Genomic DNA, 12,526 nt, shown 5'->3' with positions numbered 1-12,526 from the left:
AACGGTGTGGAAGGAATGTATGGAAGACTTGGGAGGAGAGTGAGGGAGTCATCTGTGGGAATGGTGAATAGATTTTCTTGTCTCAGACATTCTAAGCCAAGGTGAGTGCATTGTAATACAGGCAGACAATTTGAGAAAGATATTAGAAATGTGTTACAATAATGAGGGGATAGAATGTCTGCTAGTTTATGAGGAAAGGAAATTTGTTACACTTTGAGTTGTTCTTTTATACCAATTGTCTTGGTGTATTTGGTTTACTAACAAATTCTTTGCTCTCCACCAGCTTCGGGCTTTGTATTCCATGTATCTTCGGAAAACAAAGAGTTTGAATAAATTGCTCTATCACCTGTTCAGGCTTATGCCAGAAAATCCAACCTATGCAGAGACAGCAATTGAGGTCCCAAATAAGGACCCTAAAACATTCTTTACTGAGGAGCTCCAGCTGAGTATTAGAGGTCAGTAAGATATGTGTTTATGTTCTTTGTTGGACACTAGATTCAGACTAGGTTGAATTAAACTTTTCCCTGAGAATGTGGAGAATAACCCCAAAGGTGGGTCCTAGCTATGAGAATGTTGAAATTGACCATTTTCCATATTTCTCTAAATAGGATGAATAATTAGTTTTTACCCATAAGACTGTGAGGAATTTAATACATTTTTGAAGCTTAGTGTGGTGAGACTATTAACTTTTGACTCTGTAAACAAATATTTCTTACGTGATAACATTTTATAGGCATATAAATCAGGGGAAATAAAGTTGAATAACATTTCATTCTGGGAGCTCACATGTGAGCTGAGAGGACAGATATGCATGTATCTGGTTGTACTACAGTATTGGAAACAATTTACTAAGAATATGAGTTTTTTAAATGTCTTGGAGATCTGAGGATGGACTGCATCTTGTGAGTATTGAGTTGGGTATTCCAAGACTTCTGCACAGCAGTTCAGCAAGCTCTGGGGAAAGTAAAGGAGGCCAAACTCCTTTTCATAATTTATAACAGCAAGCATCTTTAATTTTTCCTTCTTTTTAAAATATGTGTATTCTATTTTATTTGTGGTCTTCATGTTAAATACAGAAATCTGTTTCTAGGTAGATTTTTCAGTGTCAACTGGGATTTTCACTTTTTTTTTTTTTTGAGACGGAGTCTCGCTCTGTCGTCCAGGCTGGAGTGCAGTGGCGTGATCTCGGCTCACTGCAAGCTCTGCCTTCCGGGTTCAAGCAATTCTCCTGCCTCAGCCTCCTGAGTAGCTGGGACTACAGGCACCCGTCACCACGCCCACCTAATTTTTTGTATTTTTAGTAGAGACAGGGTTTCACCATTTTAGCCAGGATGGTCTTGATCGCCTGATCTCGTGACCCACCCACCTTGGCCTCCCAAAGTGCTGGGATTACAGGCGTGAGCCACCGCGCCCGGCGGGATTTTCACTTTAAAAAAAAATTATTTTGCCATTCTTATGGTTCATTTTGAATGTGTGGAAAGATGCTCATACTCCAGAGTTCTGGTTTCTCTGGTATGTTTGTTTTTATGAGCTATAGCACTATTGTTGAGAAATTAAGGATCACTTTCTAAAGAAAATACTAATATTAGTGTGTTATTCTATATAAGAAATATATGTTACTAATCAATAATTTGTTTTTTCCTCAGAAACAACAACGCTTCCATACCACATTCCACACTTGGCTTGTTCAGTCTATCATATGACATTAAAAGACTTGCCTGCCATGGTTAGGTTGTGGTGGAATAGCAGTGAGAAGCGTGTTTTCAATATTGTGGATAGATTTACAAGCAAGTATGTCAGCAGTGTTCTTTCTTTTCAAGAAATATCTTCTGTACAAACAAGTACACAACTATTTAATGGCATGACGGTTAGTATTGTCTTGACTTTCTCTAGAAAAGTTGTTTTAATATTGGGTATGTCTGTCATTGTTATAACAGACTGTAGCTCTTAACTCAGAATTTATAGAAACTGGTGGCCAGGAGTCGTGGCTCATGCCTTAATCCCAACGCTTTGGGAGGCCAAGGTGGGAGGATCACTTGAGCCCAGGAGTTCAAGACCAGCCTATTTTATTTTCTAATTTGTGTGTCAAATCTCAACATTACTTCATGCGTGGATTGAAACAGTGGTATAATTTCATTCACACACTGTATTAGTCTATTCTCAGATTGCTATAAATGCCTGAAACTGGGTAATTTATAAAGAAAAGAGGTTTAGGCTGGGTGCAGTGGCTCATGCCTGTAATCCCAGCATTTTGGGAGGCCGAGGTGGGTGGATCACTTGAGGTCAGGAATTTGAAACCAGCCTGGGCAACATGGTGAAACCCCATCTCTACTAAAAAAATATAAAAATTAGCCATGTGTGGTGGCAGGCGCCAGTAATCCCAGCTACTCAGAAACTTACAATCGTGGCGGAAGGCAAATGGGAGTCAGCACTTCACATGGCCAGAGCAGGAGGGAGAGAGGCAGGGAGGTGTCACACAATTTTAAACAACCAGATCTCATGACAACTCACTCACTATCACGAGACTAGCACCCGCGGGAAATCCATCCCCATGATCCAATCACTTCCCACCAGGCCCCACTTCCAACATTTGGGATTACAATTCAGCATGAGATTTGAGCGGGGATACAGATCCAAACCATTTCACCCACCAAATAGTTTTTGAGCATTCATTAGTTCATTCAAAATCTGTACTGGAATACTTACTGATGCCAAGCACTGTGTCCCAGTCACCAAGGATATGAACAGTTTAGTAGGACCAGATTCTTGTCCTGTAATAACATACAGTCTAATAAAGGGAAAAGAGCGAGACTGATAATGATTTTTGCATTGGAAAGTAGCATATTAAGAGAAAGAGTGCCTTGTGATCTGAGTGGGAAAGATTCACCTGGCTGAGGGGATTAAGTGAGATTTTATGGAAGAAAATCACTTGGAGGTGGGCAGGATTTTGTTACGGGGAAAATGAAGGGAATGGCATTTACTATAAAGAAAATAGGCCGAGTGTGGTGGCTCACGCCTGTAATCCCAACACTTTGGGAGGCCGAGGCGGGCAGACCACCTGAGCTCGGGAGCTCAAGACCAGCCTGGCCAACATGGAGAAACCCCATCTCTACTAAAAATACAAAATTAGCCGGGTGTGGTGGCACGTGCCTGTAATCCCAGCTACTCGGGAGGCTGAGGTAGGAGAATCTTTTGAACCCGGGAGGCGGAGGTTGCGGTGAGCTGAGATCACGCCATTGCACTCCAGCCTGGGCAACAAGAGTGAAACTCCATCTCAAAAAAAAAAAAAAAAAAAAAAAGAGAGAGAGAGAATAGTATTGCAAAAGCAAAAAGCATAGAAGTGAGAATGTCATTCCAGTCGTTGCCCAGGAAATGATAAATAATGCAGTACTCCAACTCAAATAATGCATAGGAGTCCCAAGGGTGAATAGACTCAATGGTGAATTAGAGGTATGTTGGGAAGGGCCTCAAATAACAGTCTAAAGTGGTACAATTCAGCCACTGAACATTTTTCATTCAGGCAGTAGCATGATCAGAGTTAAAATCTTTGAAATTGCTCTGACCACAATCTATAGCATGATCTGTTGGCAAACAGTTTGGATTCAAATGAATGGTTAGAGGAGACTATTGGGGTAGACATGAGCAAAGGACTAGGGCATGGGTGAGGCAGTAACAGTGGGAATATAAAAGTAGGGATGTGAGAGATTTTGTGCTAGTGATTTAGTTAATATCTAGGATGAGGTAGAAGCAGAAATTTAAAATGATACTATCATGATTTTTTAGCCTGGAAGTAGGAAATTCAGAAGATGAAGTTTGTAAAGGATAATAATGTGTGCGTTTTATGTTGAGTTTGCAATGTTGGTTTGAAAACCAAACAAATAACTATAAATGTTCTGGCAGTTGATGGTTGGCTCCAAAGCTCAGGAGGATAATATGGTAGAGGAAGAATTGTTAGATGTAGAAGTGACATTCAATACTCTGGGTGTGGAAGAGAAGCATAATAACCCATTCTGTCACTTATCTATTCAAGGTTTATTGAACTATTATGTGACAAGCCTAATATAATAAAACCTTTTTTATGAGCAATTAATTTCTTTTAAAACAAACTTTGAATATCACAAAATCACTGTAAAAATATACCAGGCAGGTATTTAAACGTATTTCTTAATTATCTCATGTCAGATAAGTGAATGTATTTACCTGCATTGTCCTTGAATGAAGTCTTTAGCTTTTAATAGTCAACCTATCAAAATGTTTTCTGGTAGAAAGACAGAAATTTGGCAAACAAAATATCCTTTGTTGTATTGCAGGTTAAAGCTCGAGCTACTACTCGAGAGGTAATGGCTACTTATACTATTGAGGACATAGTTATTGAACTTATAATACAACTGCCTTCAAATTATCCACTGGGTTCAATAACAGTAGAAAGTGGGAAAAGAGTAGGAGTAGCTGTTCAGCAGTGGCGGAACTGGATGCTGCAGTTAAGCACTTACCTCACCCATCAGGTAAGTTTCTGTTTACACATTTGGCTTTACAAACTTGGAAAAGATGATCTATTTAAAAGGGCATTTAAACATAAAATATATCTTTTCTGCTTAAGATAAAAGTAGATATTAAACTTCCTTGGATAAATACAGAGATATGCCTAAATGGATTAAACCTGCCTTTCTGTTTTAATTGTTAAGGTTCTGTAATTTATTTTCTGGTGTTTGAGAGGGATTGACTTTATTTCATTAACACTGTAGAAGGTGTATTAACGAAATTGTTTCGGGGAGGATCTTTTGAAAGATACTGGACAGATGAATGCCTTCTGAGCTACTTTCACTTTTATTCTTACATTTCAACTCCTCTTTGGTTAGAGAAGTCCCAGGACTCTCGAAGACCTTTGACCTCTAAACACATTTTAAATCTTCAGTTCTGTGTGCACATTGTGTATCTCAGGCATTCTACAATAAAGAAAAACTTTTTTTTTTTTTTTTAAGAGTTTTTGCTCTTGTTGCCCAGGCTGAAGTGCAATGGCATGATCTCAGCTCACTGCAACCTCTGCCTCCCAGTTCAAGCGATTCTGCTGCCTCAGCTTCCAGAGTAGCTGGGATTACAGGCACCCGCCACCACACCTGGCTAATTGTTTGTATTTTTAGTAGAGATGGGGTTTCACTATGTTGGCCATGGTGGTCAACGAACTCCTGACCTCAAGTGATCTACCCACCTTAGCCTCCCAAAGTGCTGGGATTACAGGCTTGAGCTACCGCTCCTGGCCAAGAAAAACTATTTTAAAACAAATATGCTCACCAATATTGTAGAGCTGGAACAAATCATTTGAGATAATTTCATCATTTTCAGTTAAACATTAGAACTAACCTAAATAATTTAATTATTAAGAGAGTTTTATCAAGCAACAAGCTTAGACTATAACACTTTAAGTATTGGTCCAGAAGCCTTTAAAGTATGTCTTTAATGGAGAAAAATTACATCTGGTTCCAAAAACTTGGGAGGTTATTTTAAAAACCAACATTCATAAGTTGGGAGACATGAACATAGCCAAGCAGATTCTCTTCTTTCAGAATTGTAATTCAACTTTAAAATTTGTGAAATTGAATAAAAATAAAATTGGTGGTTATCAGTGTGTAGTGACTTATTTTTCTGCTTGTTAACAGAATGGAAGTATTATGGAAGGCTTAGCTTTGTGGAAAAATAACGTAGACAAACGTTTTGAGGGTGTTGAAGATTGCATGATCTGTTTCTCAGTCATTCACGGTTTCAACTATTCCCTTCCCAAAAAAGCCTGTAGAACATGCAAGAAAAAATTCCATTCAGCCTGCTTGGTAAGTCTAAAGAGAAATTAACTTACTTATATTTTATGTATTTTATACACATACACACACACACACACACATACATACATACACAATGTCTAACTTTGGAAGAGAAAATGTGTGTTAAACTTAATTGTAGCTAATGGGAGATATATTAAAAAGTGATTTTTTTAAATCTGCCAAAGATAATTAGCAGTTTACTGAGACTGGTAGAATCAAGGCCCTCTAATAAATGGGTGTTTCCAGTGACCTTTTACCACTCAAGAAGTAGAAGGTCTTCTGAGATCTAGACCATGAAGGAGAGTACAGGAGTTGGTACTGGAAGCCATCTGGCATCAGAGCCCTGTGCTCTTTTTAAACATACTGAAAAAGAAGTTGCCATTTGTTCATTTGTTTCACAGGAGATTTCTTATATCTTAGTGATTGTGTGCATGAGCCTAAGTAGGAAGAACTTAGTGTAGCCATCGGAAGTAATACTCAATTTGTGTTAATTTTGGAGATAACAGAAAGAGCAAAAATTTTAGTATTCTTCCCTTTTCACTTTATCATTTGAAGGTTACTATAGATGTATGTGTACTTTATGATGTATGTTAGAGGAGAACTTTAAAAGTTCTTTTAGTATTTAAAACCTTTTCTTTTTCAGTACAAATGGTTTACATCTAGCAACAAATCCACTTGTCCACTGTGTCGTGAGACGTTTTTCTGAGATTTTTTTCACTGGAAGGGATCCCTGAAGTACATCATACAAAGGCACTGGATTTGGATCCGTCTGAAGGTGTGGATGTGGGGAAGCCAGTGAGCATTGCTTTTAAATAGGACCTTCTCTGGAAAATTATTTTGGTTAATGTAATAATCCTAAAATCAGGTTTACTTAACTTTAGATTGCTTTGTAAATGTTTGGAAACTTTCTTTTACAAAAGAATATTACATATTTGAGAGAAAATATTTCTATTAATGGTTTAATCTCTTTGTATATTTAAAAATAAATATGAAAAACCCCTAAATTACAGAATTGGAATTTGTGAAAAGATTGCACAACTATATTATTGATAAACTCATTCCGTTTGTTGATCTGTGTTTTAGAATAGTCCAAGTGAAGCAAAACAAACTGAGAGAGCTGATTTACATCTATAGATATTTTAAGCCTTATTTATTAGTTATGACAATAAATTAGTATTCTGATATTTGTAGATTATTTTAATGATAAAAATGACACTAAGCTATTAATACAGCTTGTCTTAAGATATCTGGAGGCATGCTCTGAAATCCTATATAAAAGAGTTTAAACTGAACTTTAAGGTGCCTCCATTTATCAAGGGTTATGAAACTCAGAAAATTAAATTCTTGATGCTGACCTTTTTGCTTGTGGGAGAATTATTTCTATATATTAGTGAAATTTGAATTGTAAACTTGTCAGTGAATTTATTACTCTGAGCGAGTCTCTAGAGGGTGAGAATTTGAGAGAAATAGTAATTTGATTATTTCATTCATGAAGCGGAGTGGTAGTTATCCTTCTATTGAGAGGGAAGAAATAAGTGAGTATTACTGAAACTTAAAGATCAGTGGAAAAAAAAAACATTTAAAAATGTTGTAGGAGACTTTCAATTTTGGAAGCAAACTTAGCTATTCTTACCAGCCAAAGTTATACTAAATAAGAGACTTGGGGGAGCAAATGTTTTTCAGCCTTCAGAAATGAAAGTTAAGGATTTTAGCACTAGGTAAAATTCAGTATAATAGGCTGAAGTGGAGTAAGTGAAAACCTGCCTTTTGCCACTCTTAAAAATTGTGCCCAAAATATAAAAGTGTGGAACTTTAGAACTTGGAATAATTTTATTGCAGTCTTCCATTACATGGAAATAGCATATCTAATATCTAGGTTACTTGAGAGACCAGCTAATCATCTCTGTTGCACATGTTTAATTGGCAAAAAGCAATTCATGATAAATAAAATTACTGCTTTCCATCTACTGGGTAAAATGACTATTGAAATAGTATGAATGTGGTCAGAGGATTATAGTTGAGAGTGAAGTACTATGTGTGAGTTATAGATCTCTCGAATTATATTTATAGATGCAGTGTCCTGCCCAGTTTTGTTTGCCTCCTACATTTTACTGTAAAATATTTATTGTCTTCTAGCCTTGAGCCTCTGAGGGTCAGTAAGTGAAGTACAGATAGCAAAATTTTACTACCTCGTTAACCCTTTTCTTAAAATATTCTCTATCTTTCTATGTCTCTCTCTGACATAGTAATCCCAAAGGATTGTGTTACTCCCCGTGAAAGTTATTACTTTTCCTTTAAAAATGGTTTTATAATAAGACTGTTTAAAGCCTTTCCAGTATTGGTACATCTTGGCTTCTGGCCCAAACCCCAAGCAGAAAAGAAAATGGAATAATGGAGCATTGTTTTTCCACATTAGTATTAGGGCATCAGATTCTTGGTGAAACACTATAATTAAGTAGTTATAATTAAATAACTGTTCTTCGTACTTAGGACTCTTAATACATTTCTTTAAGACTTGTAAGTATAATTGTAAAGCTTGTTAACTGTTTATATACTACAGAAAAAGCTTTACAAGATAAGACTGAAATTCAGAATACCACATTAAAGTTTTATCTGTACAGCGTTGACAACTCTAACAAAAAGGATTACAGCCCTTAAAATTTTAGCTTAAGGACATTTTAAAATTGCATGAGATTAGCAAAATTATTAATTTAAAACCCCAAAGTAAATTGCAAATTTTAAAATTTATTTTTGACTCTTTTATCACATGCTCCAATATATGTACATAAGTTTCTGTGGCTTAAATAATATGTTGTTATTTGATACATTTTTGTGGTGCAAGTAATTAATGTTATTATTTGATTGTTATACCATATGTGCCCATTAAAATTCTTTTTAATTAAAAATATTTCAAATATGCAGAAAAATAATAATATAAATGCCCTTGTACCCTTCACATACTATTTTGCCATATTTGCTTCTGATTTTTAAATAAATAAAATGTTACTCTTTTGTACTTCTCCCTGGCGCCATTCTCCTCCTTCTTTCCCTAGAGCTAACGTACTAATTCTGAAGTTGGTGTGACTCCTTCCTGTTTAAGATTTTATACTTTACCATGTGTTTTTATCCAGAAACAATGTATAATAGTTAACAAAAATTATGTTAATGATGTTTTATGTATGTAATCTTTTGTAACCTGATTTTCCACTTAACATAATGCTGTTTAGTGTCATATCAGTTTACTTACCAGTTCCCTTACTAAAGATTGTTTAAATTGTTATTTTTTTGCCATTTTGAACAGTGCTGCAAGTGTACATTCTTGATCATGTCACCTCATGCAGATGTGCTAGATATTCTGGACATATGTCTAAAAATGGAATTTCAGCCCGGCACGGTGGCTCACGCCTGTAATCCCAGCACTTTAGGAGGCCGAGGTGGGAGGATCACCTGAGGTCAGGAGTTCGAGACCAGCCTGGCCAACATGGTGAAACCCCGTCTCTACTAGAAGTAAAAAAAAAAATTAGCCAGGCATGGTGGTGTGCACCTGTAATCCCAGCTACTTAGGGAGGTTGAGGCAGGAGAATTGCTTGAACCCGGGAAGTGGAGGTTGCAGTGATCCCAGATCGTGGCACTGCACTGCAGCTTGGGCAACAGAGCAATCAAGACTCAGTCTGAAAAAAAAAAAAAAAATATATATATATATATATAAAATAAATAAAAATGGAGTTTCAGGTAGTAGGATGTGTATACTCTGTCACTTTAGATGTTTTCAAATTGCCCTCCAAAGTGATATGCAAGTTTGCTCTCCCAACTGCAGTTTAAGAGAATTCTGGTTTTCCTATCTTGTCACCAACACTTAGTCTTATCAGAATTTTTAAGTTCTGCAGTCTGAAAGCTATGAGATAGTAGCTCTTTGTTTTAACTTATATTTCCTTAAGAAGCCTAGCTTCATTTCATATATTGGTCATTATTTGACAGATTTTTGTCCATAATCTATACCTATTTTTCTCCTGGGTTACTTGTATTCTTACTGATCATAATGCTTTAGCTCATAGGACTTCTAATATGTGGCTTGTCTTTAACATTTTCTGTGACTATCTTTAATCTCACAGAATTTTTCGGTTAAATTTAATCAGACCTTTTTTTTTTCTTTTATGATTGAGTCTTTTTTATGTTAGGTTTTAAAATTTTACTTAACTGAGGTTTAAAAAATTCCGTTATATTTTGTTAAAAGTTTTAAATTTCAAATTGTGCCTAATTTACCTGGCATTAATTTTTTTTTTTTTAATTTTACTTTAAGTTCTGGGATACATGTGCAGATGTGCAGGTTCGTTACATAGGCATACATGTGCCATGGTGGTTTGCTGCACCTGTCTATCCGTCACCTAGGTTTTAAGCCCCACGTGCATTAGGTATTTGTCCTAATGCTGTCCCTCCCCTTGCCCCCCACCCCCAACAGGCCCCAATGTGTGATGTTCCCCTCCCTGTGTCCATGTCTTCTCATTGTTCAACTCCCACTTATGAGTGGGAACATGCGGTGGTCTTTCTGTTCCTGTGTTAGTTTGCTGAGAATGGTGGCTTCCAGCTTCATCCACGTCTGCAAAGGACACGAACTCATTCTTTTTTATGGCTGCATTGTATTCCATGGTGTATATGTACCACATTTTCTTTATACAGTCTATCATTGATGGGCATTAGGGTTGGTTCCAAGTCTTTGCTATTGTAAATAGTGCTGCAGTAAACATACATGTGCATGTGTCTTTATAGTAGAATGATTTATAATCCTGTGGCTATATACCAAGTAATGGGATTGCTGGGTCAAATGGTATTTTGGGTTCTACATCCTTGAGGAATCGCCACACTATTTTCCACAGTGATTGAGCTAATTTACATTCCCACCAACAGTGTAAAAGTGTTCCTATTTCTCCACAGCCTTGCTAGCCTCTATTGTTTCTTGACTTTTTAATAATCGCCATTGGACTGGCATGAGATGGTATCTCATTGTGGTTTTGATTTGCATTTCTCTAATGATCAGTGATGTTGAGCTTTTTTTCAAATGTTTTTGGCCACATAAATGTCTTCTTTTGAGAAGTGTCTGTTCATATCCTTTGCCCACTTTTTGATGGGATTGTTTTTTCTTGTAAATTTAAGTTCCTTGTAGATTCTAGATACTAGAGCTTTATCAGATGGGTAGATTGCAAAAATTTTCTTCCATTCTGTAGGTTGCCTGTTAACTCTGATGACAGTTTCTTTTGCGTGCAGAAGCTCTTTGATTTAACTAGATCCCGTTTGTCAATTTTGGCTTTTGTTGCAGTTGCTTTTGGTGTTTTCGTCATGAAGTCTTTATGCATGCCTATGTCCTGAATGGTATTCCTCGGTTTTCTTCTAGGGTTTTTATGGTTTTGGGTTTTACATTTAAATCTTTAATCTATCTTGAGTTAATTTTTGTATAAGGTGTAAGGAAGGGATCCAGTTTCAGTTTTCTGCATATGGCTAGCCAATTCTCCCAGCATTATTTATTAAATAGGGAATCCTTTCCCCGTTGCTTGTCTTTGTTCTGTTTGTCAAAGATCAGATGGTTATAGATGTGTGGTGTTATTTCTGAGGTCTCTGTTCTGTTCCATTGAAGACCACAGTTTTCTAAAGTATGCCTTTAAGATGTACAATCATTTCTATCCAGTGTGATAATTTTTCTTCTTAATTGTAACATTTAATTCATTTATATAATGTAATTACTAAGATAGTTTATAATTCGTTTTCTAAGTTTTCCATCTGTTTTGTATTCCATTTCTCTTTTTTATTTCTATTTTCCCCTCCTATTAGTTTCTTTTCTTTCACATCATAGAATATATTATTTAAGGTTATACTAGAGATTCCAACATTAATACCTGACTTATCAACATCTCATATAAATTCTTTTTGTCACTTCCTGGAAAATTCAAAGTACACACCCTTCATCGCAGCACTTTGGGAGACCAAGGCAGGAGGATCACTTGAGCTCAAGAGTTCAAGACCAGGTTGCGCAATGTGGCGAAACCCCATCTCTACAAAAGAAAATACAAAAATTAGCCAGGCATGGTGGTGTGCACCTGTAGTCCCAGCTACTTGGGAGGCTGAGATGGGAGGATTGCTTGAGTCTGGGAGGTCAAGGCTGCAGTAAGATGAGATCATGCCACTGCACTCCAGCCTGGGTGACAGTGGGAGACCCTGTCTCAAAAACAAAAAATTCAGGGACCTTAGAATAACTTCAGTACTATTATTATTATTATTATTATTATTATCATATTTTGTGATCAAGTCTCACTCTGTCACCTAGGCTGGAGTGCAGTGGGGTGAACTAAGCTCACTGCAACCTCTACTTCCTAGGTTCAAGTGATTCTCTTGCCTCAGCCTCCCAAGTAGCTGGGATTACAGGCGTGTGCTAACATGCCCGGCTAAATTTTGTATTTTTAGTAGAGACAGGGTTTCGCGATGTTGGCCAGGCTGGTCTCGAACTCCTGACCTCAAGTGATCCTCCTGCCTTGGCCTCCGAAAGTTCTGGGATTACAGGCATGAATCACGATGCCCGCTCCAGTACTATTATTTTTTATACTGTTGTTTAAACACCACAGGACATTATTATTGTTTTATGAATCTATATATTCATTTATATTTTTCTTCACATTTACCCCTTTGTATATTTCTTCATTCCATTTTGCATCTGGTAATTC

General features: G+C 36.8%; 1 protein-coding gene across 6 annotated transcripts in view; it reads left to right on the top strand.

The window, feature by feature from the left end:
- LTN1 (listerin E3 ubiquitin protein ligase 1) overlaps positions 1-8,837 on the top strand; it is a 64,929-nt gene extending 56,092 nt beyond the window's left edge. For 5 of the 6 annotated variants that reach the window (XM_009448521.4, XM_514851.9, XM_063803422.1 and 2 more), the window contains 5 exons: positions 284-455; positions 1,647-1,867; positions 4,311-4,505; positions 5,658-5,825; positions 6,460-8,837. In XM_009448521.4, the coding sequence (XP_009446796.3) occupies positions 284-455; positions 1,647-1,867; positions 4,311-4,505; positions 5,658-5,825; positions 6,460-6,522 (819 nt within the window). In that variant the 3' untranslated portion in view covers positions 6,523-8,837. The remainder of the gene's footprint in view (positions 1-283; positions 456-1,646; positions 1,868-4,310; positions 4,506-5,657; positions 5,826-6,459) is intronic. The other variant, XR_010154396.1, reaches the window with a different exon arrangement.
- The last annotated feature ends 3,689 nt before the right edge of the window (positions 8,838-12,526 follow it).

The sequence above is a fragment of the Pan troglodytes genome, chromosome 22, assembly GCF_028858775.2.
Source record: "Pan troglodytes isolate AG18354 chromosome 22, NHGRI_mPanTro3-v2.0_pri, whole genome shotgun sequence".
NCBI lineage: Eukaryota > Metazoa > Chordata > Mammalia > Primates > Hominidae > Pan > Pan troglodytes.
The sequence above is the reverse complement of the archived record's forward strand: the minus strand, read 5'-3'. Positions and strand labels throughout refer to the sequence as shown.